General features: G+C 44.4%; 1 protein-coding gene across 4 annotated transcripts in view; it reads left to right on the top strand.

The window, feature by feature from the left end:
• The window catches only part of Add2 (adducin 2), a 103,843-nt gene extending 81,467 nt beyond the window's left edge, over positions 1-22,376 (top strand). For 3 of the 4 annotated variants that reach the window (XM_005003357.4, XM_063229566.1, XM_063229567.1), the window contains 7 exons: positions 421-597; positions 4,297-4,554; positions 5,385-5,504; positions 6,261-6,350; positions 8,168-8,315; positions 9,471-9,596; positions 16,184-22,376. In XM_005003357.4, coding sequence (XP_005003414.1) covers positions 421-597; positions 4,297-4,554; positions 5,385-5,504; positions 6,261-6,350; positions 8,168-8,315; positions 9,471-9,596; positions 16,184-16,491 — 1,227 coding nt within the window. In that variant the 3' untranslated portion in view covers positions 16,492-22,376. Of the gene's footprint in view, positions 1-420; positions 598-4,296; positions 4,555-5,384; positions 5,505-6,260; positions 6,459-7,319; positions 7,919-8,167; positions 8,316-9,470; positions 9,597-16,183 lie in introns of those variants that run through there. The other variant, XM_063229568.1, reaches the window with a different exon arrangement.
• The last annotated feature ends 4,749 nt before the right edge of the window (positions 22,377-27,125 follow it).

Genomic DNA, 27,125 nt, shown 5'->3' with positions numbered 1-27,125 from the left:
TAACCAATATTAATAGTCTTTTTCTTCAAATATTTTTCCTCTTCAAGAAATGTTACAGACAAGAATTAAAGTCTTCTTTGGAGCCTTTTCAATTTCATCCTCCTCCCTTCTCTTCCCAGAAATAATCACAAGTCTAAATTGGTCTTTATCTTAGCTTTTCAGTCCTCTGTATCCTTTTATTCTGAGGGTTTAACACTTGCTATTTCTTTTCTCTATTCTCTGGGAGCTGAGATCGGGAAAGGAAAGACTAATCCCTTGGAATGGGTGCATGCCAACAAGTTTTGCGTGGCTTTTCCTCAGTTTCCCACCTGTTCTGGCTTTTGAGTTCACGCTTGTGGCCCCTTTGGTCCCAGTTCATGCAGGGGCACAGACGAGGGTGGGCTCCCGTGTGCACATGGGCTCTGGCTCTCCTTGCTGCAGGTGTCGGCTCTATCCAGTGCTGGGGGAGTGGAGAACCTCATTCTCCTGGAGCAGGAGAAGCATCGGCCCCACGAGGTGGGCTCCGTGCAGTGGGCCGGGAACACCTTTGGACCCATGCAGAAGAGCCGCCTGGGGGAGCACGAGTTTGAGGCCCTTATGAGGATGCTGGACAACCTGGTAAGTCCCCTGCCACTGCCATTCTAGGCTGGTCCATGGAGACTTAGCCCCCAGAACCAAACAGCACAAGGTATTTGGTGGGCAGAAAATTTGCCAGCACATTGATTCAGTTGTTGAAGGGCACGCTGATGGGGAGTTTGATTTAGACTTGCAGTCAGTCTAGTTGTTATGGATGTCATGTTTGCAGAGTACTTTGTGAGAAGTAGTGATCCAGGACTTCCATGAGAATTTATTTATATATCTCCATAGCCTCTCATATTGGAGCTTAGTTTATGCCTCTTATGTAGTTAGCCCTGTCTTTTTAGCCTTTTGATTTTGATGTAGAAGGCACATAATATTACTGTTTTCCTTATTCTTGGGCAGCAGCTTCAGAATAGTTCCCTATTGCAGTGAACTGAAGAATTGATCATGTAAGAAATTGAACGGGCGTGTGTCTAGAAGTGGGCTGGTTCATTACATTATACCTAAATTACTTTGACATATTCTTTTCTCTGCCAGAGGCTAAGTAGTTAACAGTGTGAGATATTAGAGGAGACAGTTTAAGAACAAAAGGGAAGCATATACAATGAGGAGCTAATTGTAGCAAGAAATTATAATGTCTTAGATTGCTCGGAAAAGTGAGACTGAAATCTATCTTCACAGCATTTCCACCTGGTTCATTTTTCTAATCCTTACTGCTAGTATCTTCTGCCCCCTTTATCATGTCAAGGTCATGGCAAATAGTTAATACTTTTTCCCTGCTTTCATCCCCTCTTAAGTTATCTTCATCTCATTACAGGTGGACATGAGGTTCACTTTATAATAGTGAAAGGTACAATCCACAAAGACAGTGCAACTCCTGGGTACCATTTAGGTGCTGGATAATTGACACCTCAGTGGATTCTCATGCCTATATGATCTCATATAGGAATTCTTTCAACTCTTTAAGAAATAAAGAATTATGATGCTCTTTAAACTTTCAGAGAAGACTGAAAGAATACTAAGCTATAACAATTATAGCACATTTAGACTAATTACACTTTGTGGGTGAATGAAAAAGGTGCTGTATGAGCCAGACGTGGTGGCACATGTCTATAATTCCAACACTGTAGGAGGTTGGGGGGAGAGAGGACACATTCAAGCCAAGCCTGGCAACTTAGTGAGACCGTATGTCAGAGTAAAAGATAAAACAAGAGCTGGGAATGTAGCTCAGTGCAAAGGCCTTGAGATCAATCTCTACCACTAAAGAAAAAGGTTCTTAAAAACTAGCAGGTAATATTGAACATAACATTGGACTAATACTATACAGTAATTGAAGGCTCATCCTTAAAAATGCAAGGACAGGTTGATATTATGTAAGATTCAAGGGATAGAAACTTTATGAACATGTTAATGAGTATCAAGGAACCTGATGAAAATTTAACATCAATTTATAAAAATAACAGCTATCAACTGAAATAGGTGACTTAATATGATTAAATGACTTGTCCTGAAACAATTTCACCAATATAATGGTGAAATGCTAAAAGTATTTCCATCATACTTACAAAATAATTGCATAATTACAAAATAATTATTTCTGCTTTTAGGACTATTATTTAATTATATTCTGGATTAATATTGGAACTCTATGCAGTGAGAGATAAGAAAGAGGAATTATAAATTAAATAAGATTATTAATATATACCCAATAAATCCAAAATTGGCTGAAAAAATGAGAAGCAATGAGACTTTTAAGGTAGTCAACTATGGAAACATATATATAAATATAGTATACAAAATACTTGCAAAAGATATACAAAAATATTTATTTAAAATCAGTTTTTGTATCTTAGCATTAACTTCTTGGAAAATATAATGGGGTTTGGGAGGTATAGCTTAGTGGTACTTAGGGCCTGGGTTTGACCCCAAGAACTGTAAATAATAATGATGCTAATAGAAGAAATTAATCCTGTTTGCAAGTGGAGCAAAGTCATAAACATTAAGCAAATCACATTTAAAAAAAAACTGAAACTTTACCCAGAGATGTCAAAGAAAACTTAAAAATCAGTGAAGAGTTATAATTTATCCTTGGTTAGAAAACCTCAATAAGGTGAAGAAGTCGTGTGCTCCAAAATCAGTCTGCACACTGAATGTAATTCTCTCAAAAATGAAGGCAGGTACAAAAATTTAACAAAATGTACTTTCAACATGAAACTAGGAATGACTAGAAAAATGCTATAAAAAGAATCTAAGTAGGAATTACTAGGTCCACCCCTTGCTAAAGTGTGATAAAGTATGAGTAATAGAATGGACGAGCAAATCCATATGACAGCTTCGAGAATCCAGAAATAGGTCCAAAATATCTGAAAAGCTACACAGGGTAAAAAGCCACACTATAAGTCAGTGAGGAAAAGCCCTTTAGGAAAGAAAACTAAGGCAAATTGCTACCTTATTCCTTCCAACAACACAAAAGCCTGAGTTTTCCAAAATTTTAACATGAAAAATGAGCTCCCTGAGATACACAAAAAAACGCTGATTTATATTTGCAGTGTGCTTTTATTAGGAAAGATCTTGTTAAGCATGGTGAGATAGAGATCATGATGATAAATATTGACAAACGCAATAACATTAAAAATTCAAATTGGGCCTGGTGCATCCCTGTAATCCCAGTGACTTAGAAGACGGAAGCAGGAGGATTACAAGTAACCTGGGCAACTTAGTGAGAACTTGTGTCACAATAAAAAATAAAAATGAAAAAGACTAGGGATGTAGCTCAATAGATAGGCCCCACGTTCAACTGCCAGTGACACACACACATACACTCACACAAATTTGCATTTCTGTAAACCATTCCACTACAAACAGCTAAAAGACAAATTGTAGAGGTAAATATTTGTGACATTAACCAATAGCTGAAGATTAATAGGTTCACTGTGAAAACAGACTACTACACATCAATGTGAAAAAGATGAACAATTCAGTAGAAATATGTATAATACATACACAGAGATGACTGGAAAGTTTTCATGGTTGTCTCTGGGGGTGAGTTTTTGCTTAGTTTATACTTTTTCCTATGTTTTTCTGTATTGTTTGATTTTTATACATGGATCTGTATTTTCTTTATAATCAGAACAATACCCTACTGCCATTTTAGTTTAAAAAGGAAGACAGGGAGAACTGAGTATTGTTCGGGCAGATGCTTCCTGGGTGTTTGTTCTCACAAGGAGCAGCTGTCAGCTCTGTGTTTGTATATGTACACGGTCTTTCTTAGGAGGCCAGGAGGTTCTTGCGTCAGCTTTCAGGGTTCCAGGGGGGAGGTAGGGAAGCTTTTAACAATCTTAGAACCCAGACCATGCCATGTCCAATTAAGCCATTATCTTGTTAAGTCAGCAATTTGGACAGACAGCAGTACTTTGAAAGCACCCTTGCAGATTCCACTGTGCAGCCAGGGTTAGAACCACTGTACCAGATGCAATTTGGGCCTCTGTGCAGATAAAGAGCTTGTTTGTGTTCACAAGGTTCTGAACACAGGGATTCTCTCAGTCCTGATCAGTGAGCACGTTGGAGACCAGTAGGAGGGGACAGTTCTGAAATACACCAAAAGGCCAGGAAGGCAGATTGTCCAATGGAGATTTAAAGTGGATACTTTAAATGGAAGGGAACAAAGTGTAAAGTGTTTGTGTGTATCTACAGACCTTTTTCTTCCATTATTAATGGTTCCATTTTTGATTGTCTTAGGGATATAGAACAGGCTACACATACCGCCATCCCTTTGTCCAAGAGAAAACCAAACACAAAAGTGAGGTGGAGATCCCAGCCACGGTCACAGCCTTTGTGTTTGAGGAGGATGGTGCCCCAGTGCCGGCCTTGCGACAGCATGCCCAGAAGCAGCAGAAGGAGAAGACCCGCTGGCTGAATACACCAAACACCTACCTGAGGGTCAACGTGGCAGACGAGGTCCAGAGGAGCATGGGCAGCCCCCGGCCCAAGACCACAGTAAGAGGGAAGCCAGGACAGCCCTGGGAGGAAAGGAAAGCTCCATTTGTGGACTTCAGCAACTTTACAAGGGAACACAGCCAGTCTTCCTTGTGCACAGCTTTGTACAATTTGTTCTTAGGCCTCCTTTTCGGGCCCTTGGGAGCAGCTGTGCAGGCCCTTTCTTGCACCCATGCTCTGAGTTAGGTCTGAGGGCAGGCTTTTCCAGAGGGCAGCCAGAAGAGATACTCCCAGCAGCCTCAGACCCAAGAGCAGTTGGATTTTGCTTCTTGCTCCTGTGTCCGGAGGGCCATCCGGGAAATTCCAGGGATGTGTGACCACCATTTGGACTCTTAAGTCTGATGAAACCCAGGAGATGGGAAGTAGAATCACCTGTATTAACTCTCTGTCTCTCTCTCTCTCTTTCTCTCCATCTCTCTCTCTCTGTCTCTCTCTCATATACATAGACTCTCAGTTTGATTTCTAACTAACATGAAAGTAACTGGAGCAAATAGAGTAGCTCTGTATGAAATAATATGAAACTCTCAAAACTCAAGTCCAGTTATGTGATACTGAAACTTTAGTGGTTACCTGTCTAAGCTGCTTACCAAAGGTCTGACCCCTGCCCTGCTCTCCTGTGTTCTTTATGGATTGAGGGCCGCCTTTGGCAGCTGGTGCTGTCACCCATATCTACTCTGGGAGACATTAATGAAGCCCAAGGAGAGAGACTATCCAAGAATAGTCTGGTTGACCTTCCATGTAGGCTGGGGGGCCCAGATCTCAATGGGTGGACCCCTAAAGAGGGTTGTGGCCTTATTCTTTTGCCTCACCCTCTAACCTTGCATTTACAGTGGATGAAGGCGGATGAGGTAGAAAAATCCAGCAGTGGCATGCCGATCCGGATTGAAAACCCAAACCAATTTGTGCCTCTCTACACTGACCCTCAAGAAGTGCTGGACATGAGGAACAAGGTAAAGTGGTGGCTGCCTGTCTCTCTCTTCTTCATAAGGGACTCTCAAGTCTTGTAGATGTGGGCTGAGTTTCCCAGCAGCCCACAGGAAAAAGCCACACTTTTTACGGACCATATTCTTCTAGGTACTGTACTAAGGGCTGTGCTTACACCATCCTAGATATAGGTAGGTCTAAAGCACCACCTATTAAATGAGTTGTTACCAATTTTATATGGTTTTCCTTTTCGCTTATTTTCAAGATTTCAAGACCTTTTGTCTGTGTATCTAACAGTTCACTCACTTATACCCTAATGTTACCCTAAGATTGGAGTTGTAGCAGACCACCCCTAGCAAGTTGATAGCTCCCAGAATAGTACTCAGTGCTCATTTCAAATTCTGGGGTTACCACCTCCCAGCCTCCTCTCAGGATTTAGATGTAAGAGGTGTCAGATGGTCCCAGTAGTGTATACTTAAAGCACATTTCTCAGGGCCTCCTTGGGGATATTAAAATATAAGACCCTCTCTCCAGGATCTCATGGGCCTCTTCCCTCTTATGGCTCCTCAGAGTTAATGGAAATCTGGTGTTTTGCATGAGCAATGCATTTACTGTGGGCCAGGCACGGGGACCATCTCTAGAAGCAGATAGGTTGTGTTAAATAGTAAAGGCCACTGGAGGACCATTCTCTACCCCAGTCATAGGTCGCACTGAACTTCAGTGTGCCTCCTGGCAAACTCCATACACTGATGCCAAAATTTTTCTCACTCCTTTCCACACAGATTCGAGAACAAAACCGACAAGATGTGAAGTCAGCAGGGCCTCAGTCTCAGCTCCTGGCAAGCGTCATTGCTGAGAAGAGCCGAAGCCCGGTACAGCAGAGGCCACCCCTTGCTGGCTGGGAAGCGTGTTTGCTTTCTGGGTCTTCTCAGCAGGACCCCTGACTCCAAGCCCACCCTCCCCTGTGATCTTGGCCATTGGTACTCTTTCTGCAAAATGGAGGTCCACCTCACAGGGAAGCTGCGAGGCTCTGGGAGGACAGTGTCTAATTGTTCCCTGTGCGCACCAGGCAGGAGGTTGCAGCCCAGCCTGCTTACAGGATTGCTGCTGGCCAGCTTCCTACCTTCCACCATGGACTCGTCTTGACCCCCTATTAGTACCCTGCAGAGAGCAGGTGGCTCTCAGGTGCTGGGGCCGGCCTGGCCCCCAGTGTTCCTGTGTGTGAATACAGCAGCATCAGCCAGAGCTCTGGGAAGATGCTCCCGACCCACAGAGAAGGACGTGTAGACAGAATCAGGTTTCTTACATACTGGGAAGGGTCTTAGCTGCCCACAAAAGCCACTTAGTTAGACAACAAAAAGCCATTGTTTTTGTGTGTGTGTGAGGTAGATGATGTCTTGTCTAGTGCTTAACAATAGGAGTGAAGTTCAGAACTCTGACTTGTGTTAAAATCATCACTGCTCATGGCAAGGTCGCAATGGGCATGTCTGGCATTTTCTTTAGCAGTAAAAAGAAGTATGGAAAAATGTTGCTCTTCGCAGAGCAAATCAAGATGATACAACAGTTTTCGATCAGGTTGCAGCCCATAAGGTGGGGGCCTGCTGGCAGGAAAAGGGTGAACATCGTGTCTGCACACCCACCTCCTCCCCAACTCAGCCAAAACGGGGATCCTGAAATGCCAAAATGTCAAGCATAGAAATAGCCCACCATTCTAGGGGAGGTAAAAGGTCAGTACAGTGAGCAAAACTGTCCCAAGCCAATGCCTCCATTTCTACCTGGTGCTCTGCTTAGAGTCCTTTTGGGATCTTGGTTTTGGATTCTCCTTGACTCTGATGCCTCAGAGTAGGCTGGCTCGCGTCTCCTGTCCTCAGAAGACCTGCCCACTCTGGGTTTCCCTTTCCTTTGCTTCCCGTCAGCTTCAGACCACTGCATTTTCAAAGGCTAAGATAAGGATGCTCAACTAAGAAAAGGGGCTATGCAGTTTGAATTTTAGTGTCTGTTTGGGATTAGAGGTGCCAAAGTGTTCCTAAAGCATACACAAAATCCAGCTGGTCAGCGCGCCAGGGCCAAGGGCTCAAATGGAGTGATTTTGCCAATGTCTCTGTAGGGACCTGCATTCTAGGTGGGCTGAAGATCTGAGACTCAGGACCTTGGCCCCTTTGTAATTTATGATGGAGTGCAAAACGGGACTAATTGCTTGGACTGAGAATGCTGAAGCCGCTGTTTTGCAGATGACTTAATGCTGTGTGTTGTGGCTTGCACTGCTATTGGGGACAGGGTGGGGGGCAGTGGTGGGGAGTGGCTGGCTTGAAGCTTGCTTGAGCCCAAGCTATGCTTGCTGGGCTTTGGCTGACTGACTTTGGGCCACTAACTGTATTTGCATTAGTACCAGCTTGGAGTATCCATAGAGGGATTGCAATAAAGGTGTGTCTTCCTTCTGCTTGGGAGCATCCTTTGATTTTATTTCAAGGGCAAAGGGTAGACCCCTGTTTCATTCGAACAGTTGCAAAATCTGGGTCTAGGCATGAGGTAGCAATGGGGAGCAATGAGCAAGCCCCACCCCAAGGGCCTGAGCTGTTTCCAAGGAGCTGCATGCCACGCTATCCCTAGCAAGACTGCTGGCAGCCATCTGAAAGGAATCTCAGGCCCGGGCCCCATCTGCGACACACACTCTGTGGTTAACTTTCAGTCTACAGAGAGCCAGCTGATGTCCAAGGGTGACGCGGATACCAAAGATGATTCAGAGGAGACGGTACCCAACCCTTTCAGTCAACTCACTGACCAGGAGCTGGAGGAGTACAAGAAAGAAGTGGAGAGGAAGAAACTAGAACTGGATGGTAAATAATCCTGGGGCATCATGACTTCAGAGTTTCCCAGTGTTGAGGGCAAGTATAGGACTCCCAGCAAGGATCTCCCTGCCCCAGCATCAAATAATGTCCCTATTAGCAGAGCACTCAATTATGATAATGCCCCTGATTGCTTTCTGCCTAACCATTCCCTTAGAGGAGACCCTCTTATCTAAGTATAAAAGATTTAATATTTGTAAAGCACTTAGAATAATGCCTATAAATATGGCTGTAACAGAAGTGTTAGCTATAGTAAGATAGGTATAATAATTATTATTAATGACCTATCGGGTTCGATGTAAGCTTTTTACCCTGAAGTCAGAGCTATGTCCACTAGCTGACTCCTTTATATTTTATTTCTCCTTTATGTTGGAGACTTCAGTTCAGCCCATCCCCATGTTGATTCCTAAATGTTCATACTATTGTCATGCTGTTCCCCGGTTCATGCTTTCATCTCTTCCTAGGACTGTTTGCCTTCTCAGCTAGCCTGTTCCAAAGTCATCAATTCTGCAGCCTCCATCTCAGATCCCCCTGCAGCTAGGAAAGTCTCTCTGTCACCTTCCCCAGTCCACCCCAGCCCTCCTCTTTTTTCTAAAGCAGCTGGGGTATGAAACACGTAGTTCAGCGTTTGGTTATATTTCACATTCCTCAGGGAGGGTCTCCTCCCTCACCTCCCCACATCAGTGTCAGCCACCTTCCTGGCTTTCATGGAAAAACTGAAGAGCCTGGTGCATTTTAAACCTAGTAATTGTTTGGACAAGAAACCTTAAATTAGCTAAGTTAATAAATTAGCTACATGCAAACAAATCCTTGGCTTTTAAGGGGAGTCGGTGGTCGGTCGTTTAGGGCTCCTCTCTGAGACACTGATCTGTGTATCTGGGTGGTCCTCTTCAAAGGATGTATGTGCCATTCTTCCTGCCATCTTGCCATCCCCACACTTCATGGTAGATGGCTTCAATGAAGGAAACAACATCATGTTTACTTCTACAATTTGCCTCCCCAGTGAAGGAGCAGAAATGAAGAGAAAGCTCAGGAGCAGCAGCTAACTACAGCCAAGAGAGTCACTGTCAGCCTGCAGAAATGAGAACCAAATAGAAAAACAGTTTTTCATGAGCACTCACTTTGCCCATCTGGATATATTTTCAGGAGAGAAGGACACGACCACAGAAGAGCCCGGCTCCCCTGCAAAGTCTGCACCTGCTTCCCCAGCTCAGAGTCCAACGAAGACAGAGACAAAGAGCCCTGCGGTCTCTCCTTCCAAGTCCACCGAGGGTGAGTGGAGCTGTGCACGCTGGGCCGAGGCAGAGCAGCCGCAGGCTGGAAGGGTGTGGAGGGTAGGCACGTACCCACCTTTCTACAGGTGTTATTTCTACTCCCTCCCACCACCACTTTTTCATCTATTTCTAGGAAATCTGAACAGTTTTCAGTTTGTGTTTCATTCAGGAGCGATGACAGTAGACCTTACAGTTTACACCCTGCTAAGCAATAAGTGACCAAGGGTTGAGCCTTTTGACCCCCAGTCTCCTCTCCTCCAGGCAACACCCACCTGAGGACCTTGTTAAACTGAAAATTCTGATCCTTTAGGTCTGGGCTGGGATCTGAGGCTCTGCATTTCCCGAAGTGAGGCTGATGGCATTCTTAACCTCAGCTCCACATTGGAATTACCTGGGGAGCTTCAAAAATCCTGATGCCTGGATCCCACACCCGGCCTTCCTGAGTGGAAAGACTGCAGCCAGGAGTTAAGATCTCTCCAGCAGACTCCAGCGTGTAGCTCAGGTTGAAAACAGCTTTATTAGAAACACTAGTTTCAAGATCCAAGGACTAGGCCCAACTGAATTGCTAATTTTAGCATATCAAACTTCGTGTCTCAGTTTCTTGTGTATGAAATGGAATTACTATTATTTTCCCCTTTTAAGGTTCTTATAGGGGAGATGCAATCACTCTTGGAAAGAGTAAAAGCACATTTAAGTGTAAGATCTCATTATGAATATGACTAAGAATATACATATGGTAGACAATGACACTATTAGAGCCCCTAGCTGTTTAACTCATAAAAGTGTCTTTAATGAGCTCCTAAATCACTCCAGGACATGGACACTGGCTCCCCGAGAGGCTCCAGTACAGAGGGCTGTGCTGCCATCCAGAAAGCAGCACCTTGGTGGTCTGCTGCAATCTTCTCCTTCTTGGGTAGAATGGCCACATAGGCGGATTCAGGTAGACCTTTGCCCTGAGCTCCCTCCGTAAGCCAATTGCTACCTTGAGCACAGGTCTGCCATAGCCAGAGGAAACCCATCCGCTTGGGGCTCCAGCCCCAAATGGATGTCCGCAACCATTTGTGTTCATGTGTCTCATCGTGATGTTGTGTTGTCAACCTGTTTCCACAATGTCTTCCTTTCTTTTCCCATTTGTGCCTTCATCAAAGGAGTTTCCTCCGATTCTGAATACTTGTCTCTGTAGTAAGTATAGAGAGGCTGTTTACGCACTCCGACATTTGCAGTGGGGGAGGGAGGAGCTTGGCAAAGGTAATGTATTTCTCTCTGTGTTTTCTTTTGCAACTCACAACCCCATCTTTGGGAGGTTTCCTGGATGACCGATTCTACCTGCTCCATGCACAGACAAGGTTTCCTTGTGAGAGACATAGGGCACACACCTGCACAAACACACACATAGGGCACACACATCTAGAAGCACCAGCCCCTACCATGAGGGACAGTGGGGCGGCTGTAGTGCTGTCTGCAGTACAGTGCTTATGGCCCTAAGAGGCTTACCTCCTCCCTATTCCTAATGCATAGGTACCTCTGGGTACCTATGATCTCTCTGAATACTGCAGGCCAGGGTCCAGCTGCTACATAAGGCAGAGGCCCTGGTCTTATGACATGTGCACCAGATCTGGGGGTGAGAGGAGGCTCAAGGGAGAACAAAGGCAACAATTTATCATAAGCTCCTAGAAGGAACAGAGAGCAGGAAGAGTATGGGATGGATAGAATGCCTGTTTATCTGACATCGTACCTGCTATGGCAGGAGTCTTCATTTATTTGGATCCAAATCCATGCTTCTCGGGGGCCATACTGTGGTTGCAGTGTTAGAAAAATTAGGGTCTTCCCTGAAGATACTGGAGGTAAAATTCCTGTAGCACAGACTGTACTGGGAAGTGTGGCTGTCATGGAGCAGAACCTGGATGATGAGGATCCGAGCTGCAGCTGTGTGGAGCAATCTGAGATGAGCCTAGGATCCTTGGCCAGCTCCCCAGCAGAGACAAGTCTCACACAGAGGGCAACATCTGCACTCTCACTTTTAGCTGACCCATCAAATCCGGGGTAGGTTTTTTTCAACTATTTATCACTTTGCTCTCAAATCGTCTTGTGCTGAATCACCTTAGTTTAGTCACTCTTCATCTGTATCCCTGATTCCCACCCCATCGGCCCCTCTAAAGGATACTCTTCCAAATATTTTTCCTTTACATCTGGCCATCTGCCCCATCTTCTCTCTGACTAGCCCTTGACTGACTGCTGTCCCTGCTAACTCTGTCTGCCAGTGAACCCTCAGAGTTACTGACTAACCGTGCAAAGAAATAGCCCTTTATTTAACATGAGATGATCACCTCTTAAGTTTTATGATGGTTTGTTTGCAGCACTAGATAGTTATTCAATCATGGTGCATAAGAACTAGTTTTATGGAAATTAGTTCTATGAATTGATTGGAGTTGCCTGGGATGAGCTTGGTGGTCAGCCAGCCAGGAACTTGACTAGTTGGAACTTCCATGATGGCCCACTCACATGTCTAGCATCTTGATCAAGGATGAGAAGACCGGCTGGGCTTGGGTGGGACACCAGAGTGAGTCTGAATCTCTCTCTGGCCTCAGGCCCTCTCCATGTGGTCTCAGGCCATTTCCATGTGGCATTTCCATGTTTCCATTGGGACAGTTGTTCTTTATTCATGGTGCCACAGGAAGCAGAGACTGCTAGACTTTAAATCTTTGGGCTGAGATGGGCTCTGCAGCAATTCTGAGTTCTAGTGATTCTAGTAAGCCACAGGGCCAGCCTGGATGCACAGTGAGTGGAGGGATTACACAAGTATGTGAATACCCGGAGGCCTGGCTCAGGGGCTGATAGGTGCCATATTTGCACGTGGCTATCCCACACACTGAAAATACATTTGGGTGCTCGGGAGAACTTCTATGTTCCAACTATGATGAGTAGGAGGGAGTTACACAGAATAACTCTGAATACCTGATTACAAGAAGCTCTGCTCTCTTTGCCATCTCCTTTCTTGGGGGATGTCAGTGTGAAGGGAGACATGTCATTCTAAATCCCTATCTTCCAATAGGTGGCCAGTGGGGTTTTGTATGAGAATTGCCTGAGGACTTGTTTAAAATATAAATGCCTTTGGCCCATGTTTCACAGTCTATTGTGAAGGTAAGACTTCATATTTTCCCCAGCTCCCTGGGTGATTCATTCAGTCACAAGTTTTTGAATATTTAAATCAAGACAGAAACCCTATTGGAAAGTTCTCTGCATGGTCGGCAATGAGGCAGCTTTGTTTGCTGGTCTTCCTTTCTCCTCAGGAAGTACCTTGTCTGTTTTTTGACCATTGCTACAGGACCACCAGTCCTGTGGCAGCCTGTCACGGATTTCTTTTTCCAAAGCCATTAATCAACATTTTTCTTGTATTCTCGATGCAGTGTTACAGACTGCTTCTCAGTAGGGACCAGCTCTCCATTTGGGACATAGATCATTTCAGTCTAGTTGACCTTAAAATCAGAAGCAAGTCAGCAAATCCTGCTTCCAGGCCCAGAGGCATCTCCCTTGCTACAAATACAGAGCCTCTCTAAGTTGTAGCACTGAGGCTGTGGTCATATATTTGACCCTAAGATGTTAACAGACAGGACCATTCAGGCAGGAAGGAAAGGCAGCCTTGGTCCTGCAGTTGGGCAAAGTGCATAGTCCTTCCCCGTGTCCTCCCACGAGTACATGGACACAGAAGAGCCAGCTGTGGAGGAGAAGCGAGGCATCCCATGTTGAGCCTTCATCTTGCTTGGTCTTGCTTGGCAAGAAGCTCAAACATGCTATCACTGAACTGAGTGATGGCTCAGAAAAGTAGAAGACAGAGTTACAGCCTGAAGTGGTCTATGGAGGTGATAAATGATGCATGTAAGTGCAAAATGAATAGGTGAGTAATAGTTTTAGAAGAGGGCCAGATCATTGTCAAGCATCAGGGGAAGTGTGGTTCGAGCTAGACTTTTGGGAGATACACACTTGGACTGGCAGACAGGAGTGGAGTGGGCTGTCCAAGATTGATATCTAGAAATGTGGTGGAGTAGGCATTGCTGGAAGGTGACTTATTAGGGTTTTTCAGAGAAACAGGACCAATAAGGCATATAGAGATATAAAGGGATGCTAATTAGGGAATTGCCTCATGTGATTATGGAGCCCGAGAAGCCTCACGACAGAGTTTCTGCAAGCAGATGAACCAGGAGAGCCAATGGTATAATTCGTTATCAGTCTGAAGACATGACAGAGCCCCAGTGTAAGAACAGGAGGATCCTCATCACTACCAGAGCAGGAAATGACACTTGAACAGAGCCCTTCTTATCTCTTAACCACAGTTAAAATTGTGGAGCTAAGAGATAAGTCCCAGCATCATCTCAGGATGGCACCACACACCAAGCTCAAGAAACATGGCCTAACATGTCAGCCAAGGCAGTGCCTGCATAAGGGTGTGGACTGAAGTCGCAGGAACAGGGGACATATAAAAACACCCAGGAAGAAGAATGTGGGACTAGGAGAGTACGTACAGGGCACAAAGGTAGCGGCCTGGCTGTTTACATGGAAGGACACAATTCAGCGGGGAAGGCTTTGGCTGGGATGGCCAGGAGAGAAAAGGAAATGGTGAATAAATCTGTGCACACATGCATCTGCTCATGCTTTCAATCATTCATGGATTCTACATTTTCTGGGAACCTTCTAGGAGCTAGTTACACAGATACTTGGACTCCATTTCAGTTTACAGGGGCGGGAAGAGATGCACATTTTACAAAGTGTTGTGCTAGTTTTACGGTTGCTATGATGGAAGTTTACAGAGTAGAGGCAGAAAGAACAGAGTGCTCAGTTTTACTTGGAAATGGGAATGGGAATGGGAATCAGGAAAGACTTTAAGGAAGATGAAACATTCAAGCTGATTTGTGGAATTAGGTTAAGTTTGGGGACATAGAAAAGAGAGAAGAAGGATTTCCAGACAGTAGAAATTGGGCTGACATGACAGGAACCAAAATGCTGATGCAATTGAGTAGCAGGTGAAGAGTGGACAGAGAGCACCTCGTGTCCAGGCTGACTCCTGGCATCCAGGAGCACTGCCCAGGGGGTGGCATGGGAATGCCTGGCAGAGGTGAGGGCACTGGGGTGAGCGTGGTGAGAGCCAGGACGCTGGGGACAGGATGTGGCCTGGGCAGTGGGAATAATGGGAGCCAGGGGCCAAAGGCTCTGGGGCTAAGGAGGAGGTCATCTGCAGCAAGGATCTGGGAGAGGACGATGATCTGCCAGCTTCAGAGGTTATTAACACGTCATTACAGGGAGATCTTGACCAGGTAGTTAAAGCAGCCCGTTCTGTCTGTCCCGAGTTTACCCATCTCCTGCCCATCCTCCAAGTTGCTATATATTTCCCTTGTTGAGCCCTGCCCAAACACAGGCTTCTCCCAAAACTCATTTCTTGACCTATTTCTGTAACATTGGCTCAGCTTCCCCCATATTTCACATTCTCTTATGGTGGAGCATGCCGGACTTCCTTCTTATGATGTGTAACACCACACCCATGTACACACCTGTACACTGTTACACTGCACACACACACACCCATTCTCATGTACACACCACATGGCTTACTTACATGTTCACACATGTACACACTCACACGTGCTCACAGCACACACACATCACACACTGATTCTCCTTTCAGTTCTGTGAACCAAACCAGAAGCCGGTGATCTGAGGCTGCCCAGCACTGTAGAATTGTTCACAGTTTTTAGCTGTGAAGTGAGAGAGTGGGGCCAGGAGATCTTTATGTCACTTTTTACTTGTTTTTTCCTCTTCCCTCTTTACCTAAGTACTTCAAAGCTTTCAGGGAACAGGGTATGTTGTAGGCAGGGAAGAAAGAAAGGGTGGACAGAGGGTTTAGTTTCTAGGGTCTGACCAGTTCTGACCTTGAACTCTAGGTAGAATAAAGATCGGGGGTTCTATGGCTGCTAGCATGGGTTAACCTCTCCTGGCTGACCCTCCTATCATGGAAATACGGGGTCTGTACCACTCAGGGAATTTCATTCTCCCTCTGCCTTTCCCTTTTTGTCTCCTGGGAAGACTCCCTCCATAGTTTCCAAGTGCCCAACTGGTGGAGGAAATGAAATTGATATGGAAACATGTAACTTACATGTTCTTATTGATGAAACTGAACCATTTAGGACAGTTCCCGGATGCCTCTGCTGTGGTGTACATGGCACGCCCCGCCCCCCCAGCTTCTCTCCTCTGTTTGTGTTTCCTCATTCTGTGCCTAGAAATAGTCTGAACTCAGTCCCTGCTGGTTCCCCTGCTGTGTTCTGATGTAAATGTGTAGACAAAAGCCCAGAGCTACTGTCCTGACAAGCACATATTCCCCAGAGCGGGCCATGTGGGAAGGGGCAGAAGATTTGGGTGAAAACCAATCTGTCCATCCCCCTGACACCCTGCCCACTGCCCATGTCAATCCGCTTCTCCCCTTGCTCTGGATAACTGACTGGAATTCCATAGAAGTGGTTCTGTAGACCCTAGACATGCACTCTCATTCCCACCTGAGTAAAATGTTATGGATGCTGTCTTTTGATCTTTTTCTAGAAGATGCTAAGAAGACAGAACCAAGCCAAGCCACCACAGAGCCTGAAACAGCCCAGCCCGAAGGGGTGGTGGTCAACGGGAAGGAGGAGGAGCAGACGGCAGAGGAAATCCTCAGCAGAGGCTTGAGCCAGGTGACCACCGATGCTGACACAGATGCTGATACCGCCAAGGACAAAACTGAATCGGTCACCAGCGGCCCCATGTCTCCAGAGGGCTCACCTTCCAAGTCTCCTTCAAAGAAGAAAAAGAAATTCCGAACCCCTTCCTTCCTGAAAAAGAGCAAAAAGAAAGAGAAAGTGGAGTCCTGATTTGTGGGACCCATGGACTCCCATCAGCATCCTCTCCTTCCTCCCTCCCCTGTTCCCAACTCTGTCCCTGGAAGCATGGGGCCAAGGAGGGAAAGAATAGGAACCTGGATTACATCCAGAGGGGGAGCTTAGAGATCACTCAACCAACCCCTCATTTTACAGTTACCCCAGAGAAATCAGGTGACTTGCCCAAGGTCACACAGATAGCGGCAGAGCCTGCACTAGAATTCAGGTCTCTGGACTCCCAGTCTAGTGCTCTTTCCACTGTACACACTGCCTAACCGTGGGCCACCTTTGTTAGGATGTTTCCCGCCAATCTGAGCCCAGGGCAAGAAGGTCAGTAATGGACCGTGAGCTCTCGCAGGTTCAGACTGAATCAGACAGGTTGAGGCTTTCCCTAAGTAAGGTCCATCTCTTCCAGAAATCCCATTTTCTATGATGGAGCTATCTCCACATTAAGAAATCTCATTCTCCTTTCCATTTGAATCCCTGCCTGGCTGCTCAAAGTAATCAGATAAATTGATCCACCCCCTATGATAGAAGTTAATCTTTATTCCCAAGGCTGATGGCTTAGCTTCTACTTCCCAACACTGACCCTGAGCTTTCTTCATGGAACCTCCTGAATGATGGGTGGAAGAGTTGTAAGAGATGGCTGACATGAGGGCAACCGAGTAAGCCTGATGGCGAGGGATGGTTTAATTTAAGAAGCCACGAACTCGAATATTTGTGTTGTGCATCTCAAGTGCTTCAAAACTGAAAACCAAATTTAGCATAAAAAAATTTTGTCTCATGCTCAGGACAGAAATTTTGGAAACCCTGTGTTGGCTTTGAGTAGTACAAGGAGGATCAAAATAGCACAGGAAATGCTTTGCTTTTCTAGCTTTGCATGATATAGAGCAACATGGCTGTTCCTGCCTCACTGTTGTCCAGCAGTCAGGTATTCTCTGACCTTCCCTCAAACCCAGGAGCACCTGCTCACAGACCAGAACTGGCATCTTGCTTTTGGTATCTTTACCTTGGCTCTTTTGGGGTTCCAACTTTGAGTCACTCTGGAACCAACAGAGGAGAAACAAAATGAGTCCTTCAGGATTATCCTCTTGGACCAATGCTCAGAGAAATGCTTGGGTGTCCCCAACCCTGTCACACTCTGTCCATCCTGCGCCTGGTAATACCACACCTATTGTTTTAACTTCCAATGCTTTTTTTCCCTGGGGTATTGATAAATGAGCATTTTTTGGCTCATAGACAATCGATTCTCTTTAAAGCACAGTGTCTTCAAAGAATATTTTTTTGGTCCTGATTCTCATAAAAATATTTTTGAAAAATTCTTAGTCACAGTTTTCCACTTTTGAGTATTTAATATCTGTAGACACTGTGCAGACTCATATACATTCTATCCTCTAATCCTAATAACAAGCCTGTAAGATAAGACTATTTCTACTTTATGATGAGGAAATGTGAGTCCTAAAGGAACCATTAACTTGCTTACAAAGAGCTGGAGTCTGCATTTGAACCCAGGTCCGTATGAATCATGAGCTCTTGCTTTTAGTAGATATGGTGAATGGACAACTTTTATCGTCAAGATGATTGTTTTAGTCCATGAACCATTTCAAAGACTGGTCTCTACTGCAGAAGTGCAGTGTCTCTACTGCACTTGGAGGTAGGAAATTACCTGTGTTCACTCTCATCGACATACCTTAAGCTTCCAGTGAACGTGGACTGAAGTGATGCCAGTGTGGACCTTTGACAGAGGAGAGCAAGAAATACCATCCATCCTTCGCTGTGTCTTGAGAAGGAAGGAAACTAACAGGACCAAGGAAAAGTCAATGCTGAAAACCTAGTGCAGAATCCTCACTGCTTCCCCGGGTCCCACACTCTGTCCTGTTTCCTGGTTGGGTCACATCTAATGATGGATGACCCAGGGCCACTGATGCCTCAGAAAAATCTGTCATATGGTAAATGCCTTTAAAAGCCAATCCTTTGATGCCTTCTTTAAAGAAATTATTTCACATTTACTCATTCATTCTTTCATAATATTGGTTAAGCATTCACTTTGCACCAGACATTATGCTGAAAAGCAACCATTGTAACTACAATAGTAAGTGGCAAATGATGTTAAGAGAAGGGAGGAATGGATGTGACCTCTGATGCAGCATCGTGTGTGAGTGCTTGCTGCTCAGAGATAATGTCAGTCAACTCTGTGCTTAACAAATTCTCTTTAGTCCCTTTATAATGGTGAGGCTTTGTTTCACAGTGAGGTGAAATTGTTGGAACCTTGCTAGAGTATCCTGCTTGGAATTTGTGCCATGAGTCCACCTCTTATTTACCAATTTTGTTCATTTCTTGTATATTCAGAAAAACCTGCATGGAGCTTGGGTCATAGGGCAGGTATAAGGGTGGGACATAATTCCTGATGTCAAAAATTTCGTGAGTATAGGAGGCCTGTAGACATGTTACACAGCAGGGAAGGTGGTGTGATGTCTTGGGTACTAGAGAAACCTTTCTGAAGGGAGTGATGGGTGAGTTAGGTTTTCAAAACAAAGAGGAATCTTCCGGAGCAAAAGAGCTGGCAGAGTATTCCACAGAGATGAAAGAATTCACAGAGATGGAAACATGAAATTCCATGGTGCGTTCCACTGAATGCTGTGGTGTTGCCAGGGTAGGGAAGCGGCAGGTAGGGGGTGGTTCCCTTCTCAGATGGAGCATAATTAATCTCGTAGAAAGTATAGAGGAGATAGACTTTTTCGGGTAAGAAGTTGGGAACCAGTCTTGCGTAGGCTTGTACTGTTGAAGAGTCTTTTGTTAGCTGAATAGGAAAGGGGCTGGGGGTGTGCGAGATGTGATGTGGCTTTTCTAGAATGTCAGTACTGAAACAGGACTGATAACCTGCCCCGTGGTACATGATCCTCATTAGCAAACAGTGAGTTTCCAGCCTAGGATTCCTCTCCATAAAATTCTTTGGATAGAGCACCTTAAGAGAGATTTTCAATGAGAGGGAAATATTCAAACAGTTACGGATTCTGTTTTGTTTTGTGCAGACCTGCTGGGAGAGGTGGGGAGTCATTGCAGGGGGCTTAGTTCTAGCTTGGAAGGTGTGCACCAAATGCTACTGAAGCAGACCTGCAGGATGAGTAAAACCATAGGCTATGGAGGAGAGAAGAAAGGGCATTTCCCACGGCACTACATAAAAACTGGCTGAAAATCTAATGAGCATCTGATAATGAGATACTGAATATTCATAAGGTCAGAATTTCTAGGTGATGGGCTCATTTTGAGTTGAGCCCTGGTGCTTGGACATGCACAGAGAAGAGATAAGAGAATCTGGATCAATATGCTGTACTGTGACTGACCCAGGAAGAGAAAGTTCAGAACCTCTTTCCATGGGAAGGAGCAGAAATGGAGATGAAGAAGGATGAATGGTTATAGGGAGATAAGCTTGGCTCTGATGACTTCATGCATTAGTAACTGGAACCCAGGTGTAATGTTGGAGAACCATCCATGCACATATCTTCCCTTTACTGCAAAAGGCACTGTGAAACAGACCCCTGGCCCAGCCCAGAGCCTCCAGGCTTGAAGCTGACCCAAGTCACTGTCCTGCTACAGCCAAGTTGTACACATGAAAATGACCCCCACAGATACCTCTGTAACCAACCTGAGGCTCTTCCTCTGTGGACAGCCAAGTTCTTTTTAAAGGACTTGGTAGGGGTGAATTTGAATGAGGGGCAGAAGGTTCTTACAGGAAGAACCCCATTGTAAACCACAGCCCCCAACTCTGAATACTGAGCCTTGAATCCTGTCCCCTGTGGAATGACACACTCATTCATGGTAATGTGGCAGGACAGGCATTAGACGTTGGGCACTACTGTAACAGAGGGCTACTGCTCTTGTCAACATGGGTAGCATGCTATATATCCAGTCTTTGGTTGATACAGATTTGAAAGAACCATTCACTCAAAGACATGATGCACTTCCAAAAGTCTAAAAAATTAAACATAAATTTGGACTTTCCAGGAAGATGTGCACAAAGATAGACACATCACCTATCGTAGCTGATAATCTGTGTTTGAATTTTAGGTCGTAATTCTAGGCCCAAGAGTAATCTAATATTGACTTTGAATAGATGTGAAAATATTTACATCTTACTCATCTTACACATGTGGGTCAGTGGGAGTCCTTGGATCGTCAGCATAGTTGCAGTTGACTTGATAGGGGACAGGTCTTTTATGTCTTTGCTTATGACTGAATCCAGCTGAACCCTAGGATAATCACATTCACAGCCTGAGGAGAAACAAGGAAGAAAATAAACCCACGTTTTCCAGTCCCACCGAAGAACAGGGCACTCCACAAGGCAAAACTCGACAGGACACTATCTGTTCCACTCCTCCCTCTCAGGTAGAGAAGCCATAGTCACTCAGGAGTCAGGGTGGAGAGTTCAGGTGCATGTTCTTTAGTGGAGAAGGCTCCTTTTTTGTCATTTTTATGTAGCCTGTTCCCTAAACAATGTAGGCTTCTGAGGAACTGTTAGTAATAATCTCCAGGTGGGAAATGTTCTTAGAAATACATAAATACTGGTTTGCATTGATTCATACTTAGGTGGTAGTAGGTTTTGCATTGATGTTTGGTGCCTCTTGCCTTCAAGGTTTTCCCCCAAGTTGGATCATTGCTATGAGAAATTGGGGCTGAAGATGGAGAAGGAAGATCATGATTGATACAGGGGTGATTCAGGTGCAGCTGGCATTGGCCTCGGTGTTTGAAGGCACCTCTAGCCTTCTGGTAGTCAGGTTCTCAAGTCCTTTCCCAAAGACCAGTTCTCTTTCCCAAGGATCAGGATGTGCTGGCTGTGACAGGCCACTTCCCTGGTCTCTATGAAGAGCAAAGAAGACATTTCTAGGGCTTATAGGTAGTGGGAGGGTGGCTATAGTAAAAGACTCTAAACTCCCCCCCCCCCTCCAGCAAATCATCTTGTATAACTTTCAGAAACCTAAAGGCCAGCTATTTTCTTTTCAAGTGAATCAGAAACAGGACAACGGTAGGACCAAGGGCAGAAAAGCCACACTTGAAAAACATCCCAGCCCCCTTATACAGCTGGAAATATATTTTGGGGAGCCCCATCTCTTCATTTCAACTCCTCTTTTCCTGTTGGATTGGTGATTGTTCTATTGGTCCTACGCTGTGGGTGATTATTTGATGCCCCGGGACTGGTCCACCTTTAATTTCCACGATCTGGGACACCCACTGAGTCCCAGAGTTTTCCTTCTCCAAGGAAGATGCAAGGTGGGGAGACTAACAGTCCAGAGCCTAGGATGACCCAGCTGGAGTAGAAGGTAGCGGGAACCCAGTCTAGGTGGGAAATGCAGTGTTATCTAAAGCTGTGGGTGGTTTCAGTGAGATGTCTGTGTCGACAATCGTCATGCGAGAGTACTATTTACTGTCTTCCCTTGTATATACATTGTCTGTGTTTAGTTTTTCTTAGTATCGTGAGGTTTCAAATAGGGGTTCCATGTAAATAATTTCTGCTACTAAAACGCCAGCACCATGCACCATTCTCACAAACGGTTTTGCCTTTCTCTGTGCTAACACTTTTGAGCCACTGATGTGCAGATGGATGGTTAATCTCCTGGGCTTTTATTTTGCAATTTTATATATATATACACATATATAATATATATATTTATGGGTTGGTTCTGTATAGTTTTCTGTTTGAATCTCTGAGCACCAAAGCTGCCCTTTGATTTCCACAAGAACTTTCCAAAGCCACTTCTTGAGCCCTTTTGCTGCTTTGGTGTCTGACTGTGTTGCTGGGTGGTGTCTGCCCGTGGGTTTCTGTATGTATGTGCTGTTATCTCACCTGCAGATATTACCCTAGTAAATCTAACCTGCTTGGCTTCCTGGTGTGTGTGACCCATCTCTGTTGGCTACTCGGTTCTTCTGGCTCCAGGGAAAATGAAATCAGAAAGAGGAGGGGGAGGGACGTCTATTTCTGAGACAAGGTTTTGCTTTGTTCAGCTGGCTTGAACTCACTGTGTAGCTCAGGCTGGCCTTGAACTCTTGTCAGTCCTCCTGCCTCAGCCTCTAAAGTGCTGGGATTACAGGTGTGTGCCATTGCACTTGGCAGGGGGCCCATTTATGGAAACACTGACCGCACAAAGAGTGTCCACCCTTGGGCCATTTTCACATGTAGAAAGCTGAACACTTGTGTAATTGAGTTCTAGTGGGGGAAGGCAGATCATAAAATATTAGAAGCCTCTGAAAAAGGAAAGTTAATGTGGATTTGAAAATGGCACCGTAGAGCAAGATCCATTTAGACAGGTTGAGATAGTGGGTTGTGGAAACAAGCACGCAGATAGTCCTCCAGTGGGGGATCTGTGGGCTGCAGTGTAATGGGGTGTTGGGCAAGAATCAGAAGGCAAGGGAAAAGTCACCCCAAAGGGGAGGAGGAGATTGCAGCTACAGGAGGGAACAAAGGAGAGAAAGAGCTCATCTTACCCTCTCCCCAATCTTCTTTATGCAAAAAAAAAAAAAAAAAAATACAGAGGATGCCCATCTGACAGGCCCTCTTAAAGGTCTTATACATAGTGCCTCATTTAAGTCCCTGAAACACCAGAGGTGGTGGTTATTGCTTCGCATTACACAGATGAGAACACAGGCTTCTCTGAAACAGAAACTTTTCCTGGACCACAAATTTATACATAGTGAAGCCCAAATCCAAACCGAGGCTTTTAGGTAACCCAGCTCATAGTACTTAGCTTAGCCAGGTGTGGCTAAGGAGATGCAAAAGTGGGAGCAGCGCGCCCTCTACCGGCCAGAAACGCTAAGACGAAAGACAGATCCGTGGTCCAAGTTTCTACAAAGAAAAACTGTACCTGGAGAGGCTTTGGGAAGGACCCATCCATCATGGGGGGGAGGGGGGGGCAGTGTCTACCTGAGCACCCAGAAGGGAGAGCAGGGAGAGACGGTCAGGACCTGGGAAGTTGGTGGGGCCGACAGTGGCCTCAGAACTGTGGACAAGGCGCTGGGTTTACACTGCTGGAAACAGGACGGTGTTGCAAAGTCTGAGAAGAAAGAGGGTTTGGAGGAAGATTTGCCTCGGTATCAAAATCCTGACAAGGTCACTGAAGGCTGCCATGGCCCCGGTTCATCTTGGCTACCCAAATAAATACACAGAAAGAGGACTCTGAGCCAAGTTCTTGTGGATTCCACCCCTTGCCACACAGACAACTCAATCTGGAATCTGGCAAAGTGTAAAAGAAATAGAAATCATTCCTTTTCTCCTCATTTGGGCCTCTGCACAGGGAGCCAAACCTATGTGACCGGAGCCAACTGAAATTTGGATAGATCCCTCACTGTGTTAAGGATAAGCATGGTAGCAATTCTGTAATGCAGATGAGGGTAAGAGTTTCATACTGTCAAAGAGGACCAATCTGAGAAACTAAAACACATTGTCCTAGAGGAAACTCAGAAAGGGAAACATTAAGCAAATCCAGTATTCTGGCCACGCGTCGTAAAGAAGAACTTTAAATCCAGATAGTATCTTTTAGTAATGAAAAACATTGTCATATTTTAAAATGAGACGTAGGCTGTTGATAGCAGATTGGATATTGCTGATCATAAGTGAGGCACACATAAAGATATGTCAAGAAGGAGGTCCAAAGTCTATGACTTGACAGAAAATTAGCCAATCATGTACCCACTTGACTGGAACATTAATATAAGTAAATAAATATGGAATTAAAGCAGTGAGAAATTAACAGCATACAGCTAAGTCTAATTTCTCATTGTTAACAAACAATGCAAGTGTTACAAAGTAGTTATTGTACATATCATAATACTTGGACCAGCATGGAAGTAAAACATGCTAAAAATTCCTCATTTTTGACAGAAGAGATTTAATGGATTATTTAATCTTTTAAATGGTTAGGATATTGGCCCAATCACATATAACATATTATTGTGTTAGTTCATTTCAACATATGAATTTGGGTAGGGGGATACAAACATTCAGTCCTTAACAGTTGTGCGCTTAGAGATGATTTATAAAAAAAAAAGAGGACAATTTTCATTAAAGGCTATAACTTCTGAATCATTAAAGAAAAATATGAATGATAAATAATCAACAGAATCCCCATTAAGACAGAGTAACAGAGACCAATCATTCTTCCTAAAATAACTTGAAAATGGATAACGTGTGAAACTATGATCTTCAAAACACTTCACATACAGCAGTGGAAGACAATGATCCCAGAGAGATGGGAAGTGCACGGGGGGGGGGGACTCTGTCATGGTCACACTGTAGGATCTTCGGAGAATTTCTAGGTGTGATGCATGGAGGGTGAATCCAAGCAGAGCCTGGCAAATGCTCTTAGTTAAGTGGGTGGTGCCGAGTTCTGAGAGACCGAGGTAGCTAGAGTCTGCAGGGACTGCAGAGTGACAAAGCTCTGGAGATGTGTGAAAGTTTCTTCTTGAGTACTCAGGTGATTGGTCAGAACCTGATCACGTAAGGAAACCACCCACAACCAGGAAATAACTATGAAAAAGAATTAGAAGTAACAGTGTCCAGCACCAGCACAGGGTAAGGAATAGTGAGGATTATCAGGCACATTGGCAAACCTCATGACTCACAGGGGGCTCCACAGGAAGTTCCCATCTTACCTCAGCAGCAGAGACTAAGGACTCATCTAGCAGATGTTAAATACAAGATCCCAAAAGATCCAACTGTGCCTAAGTGACATAACCAGGCCGAAACAAAGGTTAAGATTCAGAACTATCTAGCAACTGAACAACAAAAATTCACACCGACATCTAATTAAATTACCAGACCTACAAAGAGGCAGGCAGGTGTGACTGATATGAAGAAAACCAATTAATCAAAATTGACTTCTAACTCACTTGGGTGTTGGACTTACCAAACCGGTTACAATAGCTATGTTCCATGTGTTCAAAATACTAACTAAAGACATAGAAAGTATCAAAAGAGATACAAAGCTTCTCGAGGTGAAAACTACAATGTGTGAGGGGGTTAACAGATTGGATGCTGAAGAAGATCAGTGAATTTGAAGACAGCAACAGAAACTATCCAAAATGAAACAAAGAAAGGATTTTTTAAAAAGTGAGCAGTTGAACAACTTTAGGTAAAATAGTATATCCGTGCTTGGAATTCCTGGAGTATATGGGGGGAAATAGGAAAAATATTTAAAGAAATAATAGCCAATATCTCTCTAGGTTTGATAAAAACCAGAAGTTCACAGATCGAAGGTCAATGAGCACATAAAGAAAAATACACTAAAGAAATAACAAATTGCTCAAATCCAAGGGTAATGAGAACTCTTAAAAGTAATATATATATATATGTTATATGACAGCATATTATATAACATATACATGTCCAGAGGAACAGTTGCTCCTATGAATATAAAAGCCTATTTTTATAGGAAATAGTGTGGGAAGATAGTAATATAACACCTTTAAAGTATTGAAGTAAAGAACTGCCCACATAGAATTCTCTGTTCAGTGAAATCTCTTTCCAAACTAACAGTGTAAGGGTAGTTAATAAAGGGCATGCATATGATCAAAATATAATATACACATGAGGCAAGGAAATCGTGGAGGAGAAATAATTCAAAAGCGTTATGTGCATGTATGAATCTGCTCCAATGAAACCTATAAATGTGGATAACCAGTATACACTAACGAAAACTTTGGAAAATAGAAAAAATAAATAAAGGTGAAATAAATGGAAGTATGAAGAAAAATAAACAAACCAAAATTATAGAGAAGAAACTTTAACACTCCTCTCTGTCTCTCTCAAGTAAATAAAAACGTGTGTGTGTACAGAGGATTTGAAGAATAATAGGCAAACATAAGCCCTGTAAGAAAAATGCACTTTTTCAAATGATCGTGAGATAGTTACAAAAAAACAATCAGCAACCAGAACACAAGACACAAGTAACGGTTACCTAGTTACCTTGTTTTGACAAATCCTTGCCTGAGCTTTTTTCTACTGCCATTACCAAGGATTCCCACCAGGGGGCAGCAGTTCCTTTCTCTGCTTTCATTTTTCAAAAAGTCCAGAAGGATCCTGATACAATCTGAGCATCAAAAAGTTCATCTCTGACCATCGTAACTGCTCTGAACGTTTCGGGGTGCAGGGCCATAGTATAACTGGAGGTTCATATACTATATATCTAAAATCACAAACATTTTAAATCGAGTTAAGCACTTAGAGTTAAATGCAATCTATCCTCCTTTCCTGTACAAACACAACATCCTGAATGAGCCAGAAGACCAGGTTCAGATTTAGAACTTTCAGACTCCCTGGAGTTGCACAGAGTAGCGGGGAGTGCGTTGCTGATCCCCTAGCCTGAGCCTCTAACCCTTTCCTCCCTAACTCTGGGTTCATACCATGCTACACTGGCCTCATGTGCATGCTCATGGATCCTGGACTTTGCTCTAAGCCTTGTCTGTATCCTCCAGGCAGACAGTTGTCCTCTGGTCACTCTGTGAATCCGTGGACAAGTCAATTTTGTAAAGAACCTATGTGGACACTAGTAATGGGGACTGTTTGGACAGGACCTGCCAGGAAGCAGTGGTAGCTTCCTTTAAGTTCCTGAGAAGGAGTGTGAAATCCTCCTTCCTGT

This window comes from Cavia porcellus, unplaced genomic scaffold, assembly GCF_034190915.1.
Source record: "Cavia porcellus strain 051 isolate PalLab524CR breed Dunkin Hartley unplaced genomic scaffold, mCavPor4.1 scaffold_18, whole genome shotgun sequence".
NCBI classification, from domain to species: domain Eukaryota; kingdom Metazoa; phylum Chordata; class Mammalia; order Rodentia; family Caviidae; genus Cavia; species Cavia porcellus.
This window is presented reverse-complemented; position numbering and strand designations above follow the sequence as displayed.